Genomic DNA, 16,284 nt, shown 5'->3' on the forward strand with positions numbered 1-16,284 from the left:
CCCGGTGGGGGATTACTGTGACGATGTTGGCAACAATATAGTCAAACCACACAATTATATAATGCACAGCGGAAGCTTAAGATAAATATATAACTTCAACCTCTGGTTGTAATATCAAATGTATTACAGAAGTTGAATATATCCACAGCGGATCAAAAGTAATAAATATTGTTCATTCAGATGCAGCATCGAGTTTGCGAGACTATGTACGATGCTTAGGACGCCTAAACCAGCCCATTTCGTATAGTACCTGCACTTAATCTTTTTGGGGAAAATACGTCAGTTTACACTGGTAAATACATTCAACTGACACATTTGAAAATGTTTATTAAAAATTGATTTGAATGCACAAGGCACAAACTCTTTTATAACTTGGGAAAATTATAATAAAATCTTGTGAACGTTTTACATGTTCTTTTATGCGTTCAGTAGCCCGGGTCGTGCCGGGTTAAAGATTTATAGACACACCACATTGCGTAAAAACCGTAGTATAAAAACCAACGGCTACGTCTTTTAATTTAATGTCGACAATATATACCGGGTGTACGCCTACACCGGGATGTCGATGGTCGTGGCCATTTCGTAAAAATGATGCCAAGGATATCCGGGACAACGGTCATTAAACCCCCCAAAGGCTTTTAAGAAACAAAACTGTTTAAATGAGCCAATCATATTATTTAATTAACCACCTAAGCGATGGAAGAATATAATGCTCAATCAAGCGGTATTAATATACCGTAACCCAAGCCCATATAGGGGAAATAAGTTAAAGTATTTACCTTTGCAAGTATATTTCCTTAATTTGGATTAAATCACCGATAGCTTTTACTAGGGCTCCTAATCTGGAACGAAGGTTTTAATTAACCTCTTAGAATCCTAACGAGTCGTTATAATGGCCGTAGCCTAGACCGGTTGGTTCCGATATATATAGATATGGTTTAATCGCGCGAAAAGGCGAAAACCGAGAATGGAGTGTGATTCTGACCCAACAAGTTCAGAGACTTGTTTTATACGGGTTTATGGTTCACACTCTGGATTTTGGGGTTCAAATAATATAATTTGACCCGTATCGGCTAATTTATGAAAACTAGTTTCATAAGCCGAACCGTGCGCGTAATAGGCGAAACGGTTAACCATGAGAGTCGTACGCTTATTTCCTAAGTCAATATGCCTTAAATGGGTTGTGGTATCAGTAGGATACCTTCCGTGACGCCCGTAACGAGTTTAAGTTAATATTATGCCCCGTAGGGGCTTTTCGGTCATTTTAAAGACTTTTAAAAAGCTTTTCGAGTTCTTCAGGAAATCTGAGTTTCCCGAATCAGCTTATAAAGCTTAAAATACTTTATTTATTATTTAAAATCAGTAGCAACTGGAATCGGGTCAAAAGACCTTGTAGAACTCATGTTTTGGCCGAAAAGGGCATATTTGGTATTTACCGAACCGTAGCCATAACCGCAGGTTATGAGCGAGGTAAAAATTATTAAAAATCTTTAAAATTCCCAAAATATTATTTTAATACAGTGGGTAAAAGTTTTGGTGACGAAATCTTGGTTTAGATAGGTGTTATGCTAATTGCGCCGTTAATTACTAAAGTTTACTTCAAATGCGCCATTTAGCATAACTCTCATTCTAGACCTCGGATTGACGGGAAACTTTAAGGACATGCTTATAATTTAATAAGCAAGGTTCTGGTCCGTTCACGCGTCCGAATTACTCGTTTTAATTTCAAAAGGCCGTTACGGTCAACTTTTAGGCGAATGACGGAAATGCGCAAAAGACTCGGATAACTCATGAACCGATCACAGAGGTTTATACCGACATGTGACCTGGTCCTAAGAGAGTCCTAAGGCATATCTATACCTCACTAAAACGGGCCAGAACCGAAGTCAAAGTAAAAGTCAAACTTTTGCGACATTCGGCTCCGAACCGGGTCAATATAGCAAATGATCGATTCAAACGAGCGCAAACAAGTTTATATACTTAATATCATGTTTTATAAGTGTCAAAACAGGTTTCATAACATATACATTACAGATTATGCATAAATCGCTAAAATAGCTTTCTGTTGACTTTTTAACCGCACGTTTGACTCGATATTTGACATAGTTAGAGTGGTGATCAGGGGGAACCCTTTTAGAGGTTTATTACCCACATAATTACCTACTCAAAACTACTTTTGATCCGTCATAAGACTGAACCATTTGCAAGTTATTGTAATGACAACCGTTAGTTACGACGGTTGTGTTTATAGGCTAAAACTATGGAAATATAAGACCAAAATGGGTATGAACGACTTACAGCAGTTGTATCTTGCTTAGAGAGCAAAAGAGAATGCTAGAGAGCTTCTTAGAATGATCAGATAGAAGGGTTTGAGTTGTGTGAATGTTATGACTATAACATGGCTATTTATAGTGAAAAATGAACTCAAGATCAACACACAACAGCCTACAACTGATCATGGATGATGAGCATGTGTCCCCTGGAGCTATGGGTCAAGTGTAGGGTGCCCATGCCTCATTTATTGGAGATTTGGTCGTTCATAATGCTCAAAAGGCAAGAAGTTACAACTTTCTGCATCTGGGCACTTTACGCGACCCGCATGGAAGTTCCATGCTTGTTTAATGCGGGTCGCCTGATATTCAAATATCAGGCGCGTAATTTAGGAGGCTCGCGGCCCGCCTCAACTTATCCCATAACACAACGCGGGTCGCGAGAGGTCAGATTTCCAAAAATTTTAAATCTTTTGTAATGATTATCAGAATCCGGTAATTAATAACGAAATCTTTCGTAATGATTTACCTGACCTTTCGGGTTTGAAGGGGTAACTTTGCGGTTTGGCCCTCGGTTATTTACCGATAGGGGCCTCGTGTTATTTACCCGCATAATAAAGTCCCCGGTTAATTTATTAATTATTTGGAAAGTCTTAACTTTCACTGTTGACGCTTTTAACCCTTCTCATACGAATTTGAGTATAACTCTCTCGTTTTAAGGCGGAACTTCGCGGGATTTATACAGTATATTCTAGTGAGCGTATAATACTGTTACGAAGCCTTGGGAACGTTAAAGGGTCACTCAGAGGTATAATTAAACATGTTGACACAGTTAACCCCTGTAGCTCGTAATCTCTCACTTTCTTCCGCGTTTCGCTTCCGTACGATCTATGATTTATTCGTTTGAAGGTACAAGCGTTATTTAGGGTTACTATACAGTATATTTACCCTTGTTGACATTTATAACCCTTGAATTTATATACTTTCAAGGTTTGTCAAAATTAGTCCTTTATTTAATATCGATGCCACGTATAAACAAATGACACGTGTTAACACATTATTGGACACAAAAATTCGAGGTGTTACATCCTCACCCCCTTAAAATAAATCTCGACCCGAGATTTACTCAAATAAATAGGGGTACTTTTCTTTCATCGTAGCTTCGACTTCCCACGTATATTCAGGGCCTCTACGAGCATCCCATTTGACCTTTACAATCGGTACGTGCTTTCTGCGAAGCTTCTTTACCTGTCGATCCTCAATCGACAAAGGTTTTTCTATGAACTTTAAGCTCTCATCTATATGCACATCTGTATGCGGAATCACCAACGATTCATCGGCGAAGCACTTCTTGAGATTGCAGATGTGGAACACGTTGTGAATTCCATTGAGCTCCTCAGGCAAGTTCAATTTATAGGCAACTGATCCGACTCGTTCAATGACCTCAAAAGGTCCTATGTATCTCGGACTCAGCTTGCCCTTCTTTCCGAAACGCATCACCCCTTTCCAGGGTGACACCTTAAGTAATACCTTTTCACCCACTTCGAAGTGAAAATCCTTACGCTTTGGATCAGCGTAGCTCTTTTGCCTATCGCGGGCAGCATTGAGACGTTCCCGGATCTGGACAATCTTGTCCGTCGTCTGGAAAACTATCTCCGGTCCTGATAATTGGACCTCCCCTACTTCCGCCCAACAAACAGGCGATCTACATTTCCTACCGTATAATGCCTCGAAAGGCGCAGCCTTTATGCTGGTGTGGTAGCTATTATTGTAGGAGAATTCGATCAGGGGTAGATTCTTATCCCAGTTACCGCCTAAATCGATTGCACATGCACGAAGCATGTCTTCCAGCGTTTGGATAGTACGCTCACTTTGGCCGTCCGTCTGTGGATGGTAAGCCGTACTAAAGTTTAGACGCGTGCCCAAAGATTGCTGGAAACTTTTCCAGAAGTGAGATGTGTATCTAGTATCCCTGTCGGAGATAATAGACACAGGTATGCCGTGTAAGGCTACAATCTTATCAACATAAAGTTGGGCTAACATATCGGAGCTATATGTCTCCTTAATGGGTAGAAAATGAGCTGATTTAGTCAGCCTATCGACTATGACCCATATTGTATCGTTTCCTTTCCTGGTTTTGGGTAACTTGGTTATGAAGTCCATAGTTACGCATTCCCACTTCCACTCGGGAAGTTCAGGCTGTTGTAGCAAGCCAGACGGCTTTTGGTGCTCGGCTTTGACTTGAGCACAAGTCAAGCACTTTGCTACATGGGCGGCTACAGACTTTTTCAAGCCTATCCACCAATAATTTGCCTTTAAGTCTTGGTACATCTTGTCAGCACCAGGATGGACTGAGTATTTGGAACTATGGGCTTCCTGGAGAACAACATCTCGTAGTCCTCCATAAATCGGAACCCATATACGTCCGTTCAGCCTAAGAATTCCATCCTTGCTAAGAGTCAACTGCTCCTCAGTTACTCCCAGCTTTTCATTAGGGTAATTAGCTTCCAACACGGCCTCTCGCTGTGCAGCTAATATCCTCTCAATCAAATTGTTCTTGACTTCAATGCTCTTGGCATTGATTCGAATAGGTTTTACCCTTACTTTCCTGCTCAAGGCATCAGCGACTACATTCGCCTTGCCGGGATGGTACCTGATCTCGCAATCATAGTCATTCAGGGTCTCCATCCAACGGCGCTGCCTCATGTTCAACTCCTTCTGGTTGAACAGGTGCTGGAGGCTTTTGTGATCAGAATAAATCACAAATTTAATACCATAAAGGTAGTGCCTCCACAACTTCAGTGCAAATACAACGGCACCCAACTCCAAATCATGGGTGGTGTAATTCTTTTCGTGCACCTTTAATTGCCTTGAAGCATAGGCAATCACCTTGCCCTTCTGCATAAGCACACACCCCATGCCCGTGTGTGATGCATCGCAGTAAACTACGAATTCATCTGTACCTTCTGGTAATGTCAGCACAGGTGCGTTGCTTAGCTTTTGCTTCAGTATTTCGAAGGACTCTCGCTGCTTTGGGCCCCAAATGTACTTTTCTTTCTTTTTGGTCAAGGAAGTCAAGGGCGCAGCAATCCTCGAAAAATTTTCAATAAATCTCCGGTAGTATCCTGCTAACCCTAGGAAGCTACGGATTTCGGTAGGCGTCTTTGGCTCTTGCCAGTTCATGACTGCCTCTACCTTAGCGGGATCTACTTGAATACCACGCTCACTCACAACGTGTCCTAAAAACTGAACCTCTCGTAGCCAGAATTCACATTTCGAGAATTTGGCGTAGAGTTTCTCACGCTGTAGTAATTCGAGAATGCAACGGAGGTGCTTCTCGTGGTCAGCTTGGTTTTTGGAATATATAAGGATATCGTGGATGAAGACTATGACAAATTTGTCTAAATACGGCTTGCAGACGCGATTCATGAGATCCATGAACGCAGCCGGTGCATTTGTGAGCCCAAAAGGCATCACTAGGAACTCGTAATGACCATAGCGAGTCCTAAATGCTGTCTTGTGTACATCTTCATCTCTGACCCTTAGCTGATGATAGCCCGACCTTAAGTCGATTTTTGAGAAGTAGCTCGCTCCTTGCAGCTGATCGAACAGATCATCGATCCTCGGCAAAGGATATCTGTTCTTTATGGTAACTTTATTTAGCTCTCGGTAGTCGATGCACAACCGCATCGATCCGTCCTTCTTCTTTACAAATAGGACTGGTGCTCCCCAGGGAGATGAACTAGGTCTGATAAAACCTTTCGCCAGCAGTTCATCCAACTGGGTCCTCAGTTCTTTCATTTCTGTTGGAGCTAGCCTGTAAGGTGCTCTTGCTATCGGAGCTGCTCCAGGAATGATGTCTATTCTGAACTCCACTTGTCTATCTGGTGGCAAACCAGGTAGTTCTTCAGGAAAAACCTCGGGGTATTCAGAAATGACAGGAAGATCCTCGATCTTCGGCTTCGGTTCTTCAATTATCACCTGAGCCATGTAAATTACGCAGCCTCTGTTCAAACACCTTGAAGCTTTCAGCATAGATACGTCTTCGGGCAATCCGTACTGCGTATCCCCTCGAATGGTAAGCGATTCACCACTCGGAGTCTTTAGCACTATATGCCTCTTGCCGCAAATGATTTGGGCCTGATTACGGGATAACCAGTCCATGCCTAGCACAATGTCAAAACCCGCTAATTTGAAGGGAAGTAGAGATAAAGGAAAATAATGGTTCCTAATGGACATTTCACATCCTTCTAGAACAGTTGAGACGGTTTCTATCGTGCCGTCTGCTAACTCTACTTCGTATTTCGCATCAAGGGTTTTGATAGGCATATTTAGTAGTTGGCAAAATTTCTGGTCTACAAAGGATTTATCGGCGCCAGAATCGAATAGTACTCTTGCAAATATATTATTTACGAGGAAAGTACCTGTAAGCACGTTGTCGTTCTGGACCGCTTCCTTTGCATCCATGCGAAAAACTCTCGCATTTGACTTCTTTGTTTCTTCCGCCTTCTTGGCATACTTAGGGCAGTTATTCTTGATGTGCCCTTTTTCATTACAGCCATAGCAGGTTGCATCCTTGATTTTCTTGCACTCCACAGTCTTATGATCCTTGGACTTGCATAGTCCACAGGAAGGAGTCTTTGATTGCGACTGTGAATTTGATGCAAATCTGCATTTCCCAGAGTGGGGTTTCTTGCAGATCTTGCAGTTGGGCCTTTCACCAGTTTGCCCATCCTTCTTTGCCTCCGACCCTCTTTTGCCTTCACCGTTTCCACGGTGCTTCTTCCCTGATCTTCATGAGGTATCATCCTCACGTTTTCTCTTCTCAGCCTCCTTGTTCCTTAGTGTCCTTAGACGGACAGCGTCTAAGGTGAGAGACAAGGAGAGGTCAGTAACTGACCTGAAGATCGTCGGCCGAGAGGCCTTTACACTCGCCTTTTTTGCAGGCTCCAAGCCCCAATGAAACGTGCAATTCTTCGGGGTTCTGGTGTCACAAGGTATGGGACTAGGCGAGACATCGTATTGAAGCTCGTCAAATATGCCTGGCAGTCCAGGTTCGTCATCACCAGTGACACAAAGTCAGCCTCGATCTTCTCAACCTCATGCTGAGGGCAGTAGTTTTCCTTAATGAGAGCAATAAATTCCTCCTATGTCATTTTGTACAAAGCAGACTTACCAGATGCCTGCACCAACGCCCTCCACCATGCCAGGGCCTCGCCCTTAAATGACTGGGACACATATTTCACCACATCCCTCGCTGCACACCCGCTGATGTCCACAATAGTGTCCATCTCATCTAGCCAGGTGATACAATCAACAGCACCTTTCTCCCCTGTAAATTCCCGGGGCTTACACGATACAAAGTATTTGTAGGTGCAACCCTTAGCATTTGATGCATCAGTATATTCTCTATCGCGATGGACGCTGTTCTCAGTGGACGAGTGTTTGTCGTCATCTTTCTTGGGTTGAGAGGGTGGTTTGGAGTGTGTCTTTGGTTTAGAGGGTGGTTTTGACACGGTTCTGCCTTGGGACTCAGTATATTGACGATCAAGAGCTGCCTGAACAGCATTGTCAATCAGAGCCTTCAGTTGTGCGCCTGTCAGATGCACTGGCGCATGGTCGTATTCGTCATCATTAGTATGGCTATTCTCTCCATTGGGATCCGCCATTGTAACTTGAATCTGTTACAGACAAAATTTTATTCAGGAGATTATTATATAATTGTCTTTTATGACAATTTGTCAACCATGGTACAGAGACCATATTTGGTTAACTTATTACTTCATTACATATTAGGATTTGAATATATCCTATTTCAGCTATATAAATAGTATTGGCGGCATAAAGCCTAATCACGAGGATGTTTTATAATTTTAGCCGAGATTTCTGAGAATCAAAGGTATAGAGATTTGAACCGTAGTTATTTTATCTCTTTCTGACAGAGAGTCATAGACTACCACTGCCTTTTGTCTTTATAAGACAATTATTACGGCCCATAGGCACTACACGTCTAATGGATGTTTTTAATATGGTTGGCCCGTAGGCACTACATCTCTAGTGGATGTTTTAATATGGTTGGCCCGTAGGCACTACATCTCTAATGGATGTTTTAATAAGGTTGGCCCGTAGGCACTACATCACTAATGGATGTTTTTATAATACTGGCCCGTAGGCACTACATCACTAATGGATGTTTTAATAATATTGATCACCTTCATTGGTGATTTAACCCACGATTTATAAATCATTTAGTGGGGTTTTGAAATCCTTAAAGGATTATTGTATAAGAATGACGTGCGTGATTTTAACGAATCACATCTGCCATGATTGTTAACATGCGTACAGAGGTTAACAGGGAATCAGAATCTTTTCAATTAGGTCGTACCATCTTGACTGGATCTTAAAAGACACCAAGCTAGGTTTCACCTTTTAAGATTCTTTATCTAGGCAGATCAATATAAAAGGAATGGTTTTGATTTATTTTATACATATTAAAACAAAACTCATAACATACATTCCAAAATCTCAAATACAATTACATATTGCCCTTAAACGGGTTTTTCAAATAGTACATACCTCCATAGAGGTTTAAAAATAAGTGACAAGTCCACGCAGGGACTAATACAAGATAGATGTCCATGCAAGGACTAAAGATAAGTCCACGTAGGGACTGAAATACGATAAGTGTCCACGCAGGGACTTATTTCAAAGTAGAAATTACATTAGTACAACTATTAAGGGCTAATGGTCACGTTTCTTCTTTTTGCCCTTTAGTAGGTTCGCCAAGCCTTTGAGAAATCCTCGGTGGCTCTTTTTCTTTTCTTCGAACTCTCTCTCCACACGATCTAGTCGATGGAGTATCTCTTCCTGTTCAGGAGGAGAGAAACGTGGTTGTGGCGCTTGATGCGGAACTGGAGGTCTGGGAGGTATTGGATACCCATGAGCTGAGTAGTCCGGGGGTCCCATGTTTCCATGTGCTCCGTCAGGGTAGCGCGCATTATATCTTGCCGACACCACTTATGGGTCGCGCTCATAGCCGTAGTTGTATTGTGCTTGTGATGGTTCGAACGGGTTGTAAGCCGTTGGACCCGTGTAAGCAGGTATGGGTTGGTCATACCCAAATGGTGGCGAATTTTGCGCAGCTGGTGCGGAGTTCGCCTCCTGTATAGGACTTGAAGGTCCTTCTTCTTGTAGTGGCGGATAGTGGCTACTACTAGAATGTCGAGGAGTGCTGAAGTGGATACCCCCTCCTCTTCGTGTAGACATACGAGCATTTGTCCTCCTACGCCTTGGCGGATCAGGTATTACTGGTTGCGCCGGTGGCGGAGGTGGTGGCGTAACTGCCTCAAAGCGTGAATCCTCAGAGGGATCCTGTGGATGTCGCGGTTGTTGAGATGTCTGTTGAGGTGGCGTGTAGTACCACTCATGTCGGTCAAACATCGCTTGGAAACTGTCAGGTCCTTGATAGGGTGTGCCATGGAAGGATGACCCATCAGAGACTTCTATCGGATGCGTGGGCGTACCACGCGCAGGTTCAGTTGGATCAGTATCTTCATCCATATGGTCCTTGGAGAAATGATCTTGTGGCCCTAGTGGAACAAAACCTGAAGGTTCCTGTATGTAGTCGGCTGGATTAAACTGACCTATGTAGTAAGGAGTAGGGTCATCGTAATTTCGGTGCGATACCGAACGTTGTAGAGATATGAAGGAAGGTTGTGGGTTGTTGGGATCATTTTCTGAGTTTGGTCCAAAAGAGTGCCGGTAGGATGGCGCCGAGCTGTGCGAAGTGGAATGCCTCGCGGGTTCGTAAAGATCTCTTCGTCGTTGTGGCTCTTCGCTCCGTGTCATCGAAGGATGTCTTGTACCAGATGGTCCAGCTTCGTTATCGTGATGTGTCATGACTTCTCCTCTGCCTCTTCTTCCTCTTCCTCTTCCTCGGAATATAACAGGTGGCATTTTCCTGCTCCAAAAATTATTAAAAATCGAATTGGAAATAAAGACAAAAAGGAGTATCAATCCGAATTTGTCCTAACTTATTGTCTAGACTCAAGTATGTGCAAATTGTGTCATTGAGATTAAACACAATAGGGTAGTGTTTAATTCACTCAATGTTGGCTCTGATACCAACCTGTCACACCCCAATTTCCACGTGTCTCACCGGTGGGCCCGGTGGGGGATTACCGTGACGATGTTGGCAACAATATAGTCAAACCACACAATTATATAATGCACAGCGGAAGCTTAAGATAAATATATAACTTCAACCTCTGGTTGTAATATCAAATGTATTACAGAAGTTGAATATATCTACAGCGGATCAAAAAGTAATAAATATTGTTCATTCAGATGCAGCATCGAGTTTGCGAGACTATGTACGATGCTTAGGACGCCTAAACCAGCCCATTTCGTATAGTACCTGCACTTAATCTTTTTGGGGAAAATACGTCAGTTTACACTGGTAAATACATTCAACTGACACATTTGAAAATGTTTATTAAAAATTGATTTGAATGCACAAGGCACAAACTCTTTTATAACTTGGGAAAATTATAATAAAATCTTGTGAACGTTTTACATGTTCTTTTATGCGTTCAGTAGCCCGGGTCGTGCCGGGTTAAAGATTTATAGACACACCACATTGCGTAAAAACCGTAGTATAAAAACCAACGGCTACGTCTTTTAATTTAATGTCGACAATATATACCGGGTGTACGCCTACACCGGGATGTCGATGGTCGTGGCCATTTCGTAAAAATGATGCCAAGGATATCCGGGACAACGGTCATTAAACCCCCAAAGGCTTTTAAGAAACAAAACTGTTTAAATGAGCCAATCATATTATTTAATTAACCACCTAAGCGATGGAAGAATATAATGCTCAATCAAGCGGTATTAATATACCGTAACCCAAGCCCATATATGGGAAATAAGTTAAAGTATTTACCTTTGCAAGTATATTTCCTTAATTTGGATTAAATCACCGTTAGCTTTTACTGGGGCTCCTAATCTGGAACGAAGGTTTTAATTAACCTCTTAGAATCCTAACGAGTCGTTATAATGGCCGTAGCCTAGACCGGTTGGTTCCGATATATATAGATATGGTTTAATCGCGCGAAAAGGCGAAAACCGAGAATGGAGTGTGATTCTGACCCAACAAGTTCAGAGACTTGTTTTATACAGGTTTATGGTTCACACTCTGGATTTTGGGGTTCAAATAATATAATTTGACCCGTATCGGCTAATTTATGAAAACTAGTTTCATAAGCCGAACCGTGCGCGTAATAGGCGAAACGGTTAACCATGAGAGTCGTACGCTTATTTCCTAAGTCAATATGCCTTAAATGGGTTGTGGTATCAGTAGGATACCTTCTGTGACGCCCGTAACGAGTTTAAGTTAATATTATGCCCCGTAGGGGCTTTTCGGTCATTTTAAAGACTTTTAAAAAGCTTTTCGAGTTCTTCAGGAAATCTGAGTTTCCCGAATCAGCTTATAAAGCTTAAAATACTTTATTTATTATTTAAAATCAGTAGCAACTGGAATCGGGTCAAAAGACCTTGTAGAACTCATGTTTTGGCCGAAAAGGGCATATTCGGTATTTACCGAACCGTAGCCATAACCGCAGGTTATGAGCGAGGTAAAAATTATTAAAAATCTTTAAAATTCCCAAAATATTATTTTAATACAGTGGGTAAAAGTTTTGGTGACGAAATCTTGGTTTAGATAGGTGTTATGCTAATTGCGCCGTTAATTACTAAAGTTTACTTCAAATGCGCCATTTAGCATAACTCTCATTCTAGACCTCGGATTGACGGGAAACTTTAAGGACATGCTTATAATTTAATAAGCAAGGTTCTGGTCCGTTCACGCGTCCGAATTACTCGTTTTAATTTCAAAAGGCCGTTACGGTCAACTTTTAGGCGAATGACGGAAATGCGCAAAAGACTCGGATAACTCATGAACCGATCACAGAGGTTTATACCGACATGTGACCTGGTCCTAAGAGAGTCCTAAGGCATATCTATACCTCACTAAAACGGGTCAGAACCGAAGTCAAAGTAAAAGTCAAACTTTTGCGACATTCGGCTCCGAACCGGGTCAATATAGCAAATGATCGATTCAAACGAGCGCAAACAAGTTTATATACTTAATATCATGTTTTATAAGTGTCAAAACAGGTTTCATAACATATACATTACAGATTATGCATAAATCGCTAAAATAGCTTTCTGTTGACTTTTTAACCGCACGTTTGACTCGATATTTGACATAGTTAGAGTGGTGATCAGGGGGAACCCTTTTAGAGGTTTATTACCCACATAATTACCTACTCAAAACTACTTTTGATCCATCATAAGACTGAACCATTTGCAAGTTATTGTAATGACAACCGTTAGTTACGACGGTTGTGTTTATAGGCTAAAACTATGGAAATATAAGACCAAAATGGGTATGAACGACTTACAGCAGTTGTATCTTGCTTAGAGAGCAAAAGAGAATGCTAGAGAGCTTCTTAGAATGATCAGATAGAAGGGTTTGAGTTGTGTGAATGTTATGACTATAACATGGCTATTTATAGTGAAAAATGAGCTCAAGATCAACACACAACAGCCTACAACTGATCATGGATGATGGGCATGTGTCCCCTGGAGCTATGGGTCAAGTGTAGGGTGCCCATGCCTCATTTATTGGAGATTTGGTCGTTCATAATGCTCAAAAGGCAAGAAGTTACAACTTTCTGCATCTGGGCACTTTACGCGACCCGCATGGAAGTTCCATGCTTGTTTAATGCGGGTCGCCTGATATTCAAATATCAGGCGCGTAATTTAGGAGGCTCGCGGCCCGCCTCAACTTATCCCATAACACAACGCGGGTCGCGAGAGGTCAGATTTCCAAAAATTTTAAATCTTTTGTAATGATTATCAGAATCCGGTAATTAATAACGAAATCTTTCGTAATGATTTACCTGACCTTTCGGGTTTGAAGGGGTAACTTTACGGTTTGGCCCTCGGTTATTTACCGATAGGGGCCTCGTGTTATTTACCCGCATAATAAAGTCCCCGGTTAATTTATTAATTATTTGGAAAGTCTTAACTTTCACTGTTGACGCTTTTAACCCTTCTCATACGAATTTGAGTATAACTCTCTCGTTTTAAGGAGGAACTTCGCGGGATTTATACAGTATATTCTAGTGAGCGTATAATACTGTTACGAAGCCTTGGGAACATTAAAGGGTCACTCAGAGGTATAATTAAACATGTTGACACAGTTAACCCCTGTAGCTCGTAATCTCTCACTTTCTTCCGCGTTTCGCTTCCGTACGATCTATGATTTATTCGTTTGAAGGTACAAGCGTTATTTAGGGTTACTATACAGTATATTTACCCTTGTTGACATTTATAACCCTCGAATTTATATACTTTCAAGGTTTGTCAAAATTAGTCCTTTATTTAATATCGATGCCACGTATAAACAAATGACACGTGTTAACACATTATTGGACACAAAAATTCGAGGTGTTACAATCGTCTTCCTTCAGGACATACCCGCGCCCTGTCCAGGGGAAGGTACTTCAGGCCAGCAGCCTAGTCATGATCCTTATGTCTCAGCAGCTTTTTCTCAGGCCCCTTAGTCTACACCGTTTGCTCCATTTACTTCTTCAACACTGGATGAGCCATTTCGATGGTCCCCACCGTATACCATGCCGACCTTAGACCCCTACCATCCCACGCATTTTGTTGGCTATACACAGGACGGGTTACTTTATTCGCTTCAGCTTCGATTTGAAGTTATGAGTCGCAGAGTCTTGGAGCTTGACTCGACACCGCGTCCTTTACCGTGTCCTTGTCAGCCTATTTTCGTACCCCCTCGTTCATCACCCTCTCCTTTTGCACGTCCGCTTGCTCCTCTTACTCCTTTTCCAGAGCATGATGCTCGATTCTTTACTGTTGAGCAGCAGGTCCGCTACTTGCTTCGTCATGTGTGCAAACTCGAGGAGGAGCTCGCACATGTTCTCAGTTTGCTTTTCCTCCCTCCTCCACCTCCGCCATCAGTACAGTAGGTTTTTGGTCTTATGCAGATGCATTACCTGTGACGAGAGCACCACTATTGAGCTGAGCTTGTGAAGCCTTTTGGAGATCACTTTTGATTGTATGAATTTTGTAGATTGGTAGACTTATTGGATAAAGGTAGTGTGACCCTGTGTTCCTTTTGATATGATTGTGAAGCATGTAACAATACTTTGTGGTCGATGATTAATGAAAGCTCAATCGTGATGTTCTCATTAATTACGCTGTTGATTTACTTGTTTATGTTATGATTGTGTTGTTGCTTGATTGTTTGATATGATGATTTATTATGTGTATGTATATACAACCTCTAGACAACTATATACATTTCCTGAACAAATAAGACCTGACCAATCCGTTCTCCTTCTTAAAAGATGCCTCCTCAAGAGATCATTCGGTTGCCCATGAGCGAGGCAGAATTACAAGCGCACATCACACAGGCCATCGCACGACACGAGGTTCTTTGCTACTGACACAGCGGAGGTACCTCAGGGAATAACCCACCTAACGCTAATGTTTAAGTCACCTAAGACACATTACAATACGTTTGGACATTTCTGAGTGTGCTTTGTTAATGCCTTCTGTGAAGGATGTTGCTTTTACAGGCTGCACCTACAAGCAGTTTTTGGACTGCAAGCCTCTGAACTTCGACGGCACTGGAGGTGCCGTAGCTTTTGTGAGATGGGTCGAGAATATGGATTCGGTTTTACGAATGAGCAATTGTACTCCAGAGCAACAAGTCACGTACATTTCTGGACTGTTTCAAGATGGGGCTCGGTCATGGTGGAACCTTCAGGTTCAGACGTTGGCCGAGACTGTTGCGTATGCTTTGTCATGGAAGCTGGAAATTGAATTCTGGAACCTGGAGATGGAAGGTCCAAAGGTGGTGGAATATGTGCAGCGACGTCACGATTTGTCGCGAGTTGTTCCATATCTGGTGGAACCAGAGTTTAAGAGGATAGAACGATTCATCTGGGGATTGGCGCCTTAAATTCTGAGCTTGATGACAGCAACAACGCCTCCATCAACTATCGATGCGAGTAACTTAAGTGTGGCGCTCACTAAAGAGGCGATTAGATTGGAAAAACTTTCAACCTCTGAGGAGAAGAAGGAGACTCATGTGGAGTCATCCGGGAAGAACAAAAGGAAGCTCACTGATTTCCAAGAAGGTGCTTGGGCGAATAATAACAACAAGGCCAAAAAGGGAAAAGAGTACATGGGTAACCTACCTAAGTGCGGCAACTGTCAACGACATCATACCGGGCAATGTAGATATGGAAAATATTATAACTGTGGCAAAGTGGGGCATGACAAGGAGACGTGTTGGCGTGGTACTGGACATGGAAACGAAGGTCAAGATGGTAGCGGAAATCGCGGAGGAAACAACAACAACGACTATCAGGGCAGAAACAGTAATGATCAAGAACAAGGTCAAGGTTGTGGTGGCATAGGGCATTTCAGAAAGGTTTACTTGGGAACTAAGCCAAAATGTGATGAGTGCAAGTTTCACCATGAAAGTCGATGTCTGAGGCCTTGGTGCGATAGGTGCGGAAAGGAAGGACACAACAAGGATGCCTGCTGGGCGAAGTATTCCAGACAAGGAGGAAATGATGATGGCAACGAAGACGGAAATGAAAGTGCTAGAGTTCCGGGCTGCTACAAATGTGGGGACGTGGGGCACTTTAGGAAAGATTTGTGACAACTGCCACTTTACGGTAACTTTCTTACACTTAAAATACTCATTTTTAGCTACATTTTTTATTCATTTTGAATATCCGAACTGCTTATTTCGTGACATACACTTAGAATACTCAAGGAATACTTACTTAGGATGCATATGATCCATTTTTATTAAGTACATTTGAAACAATTTAAACAATGCATCGAAACTACTAGAAAAGCACCTAATAAACTAGTATTCTGACGAAAACGCAGAATCCGCAGAAAT

The 16,284-nt window shown here is 42.1% G+C and overlaps 1 protein-coding gene across 1 annotated transcript; it reads left to right on the top strand.

The window, feature by feature from the left end:
- Positions 1–15,552: 15,552 nt before the first annotated feature.
- Positions 15,553–16,035, top strand: LOC110882258 (CCHC-type zinc finger protein CG3800-like). The gene has a single exon (XM_022130327.1). The coding sequence runs from the start codon at positions 15,553–15,555 to the stop codon at positions 16,033–16,035; it is 483 nt and encodes a 160-aa protein (XP_021986019.1).
- Positions 16,036–16,284: the final 249 nt, after the last annotated feature.

This window comes from Helianthus annuus, chromosome 10, assembly GCF_002127325.2.
Source record: "Helianthus annuus cultivar XRQ/B chromosome 10, HanXRQr2.0-SUNRISE, whole genome shotgun sequence".
Lineage (NCBI taxonomy): Eukaryota > Viridiplantae > Streptophyta > Magnoliopsida > Asterales > Asteraceae > Helianthus > Helianthus annuus.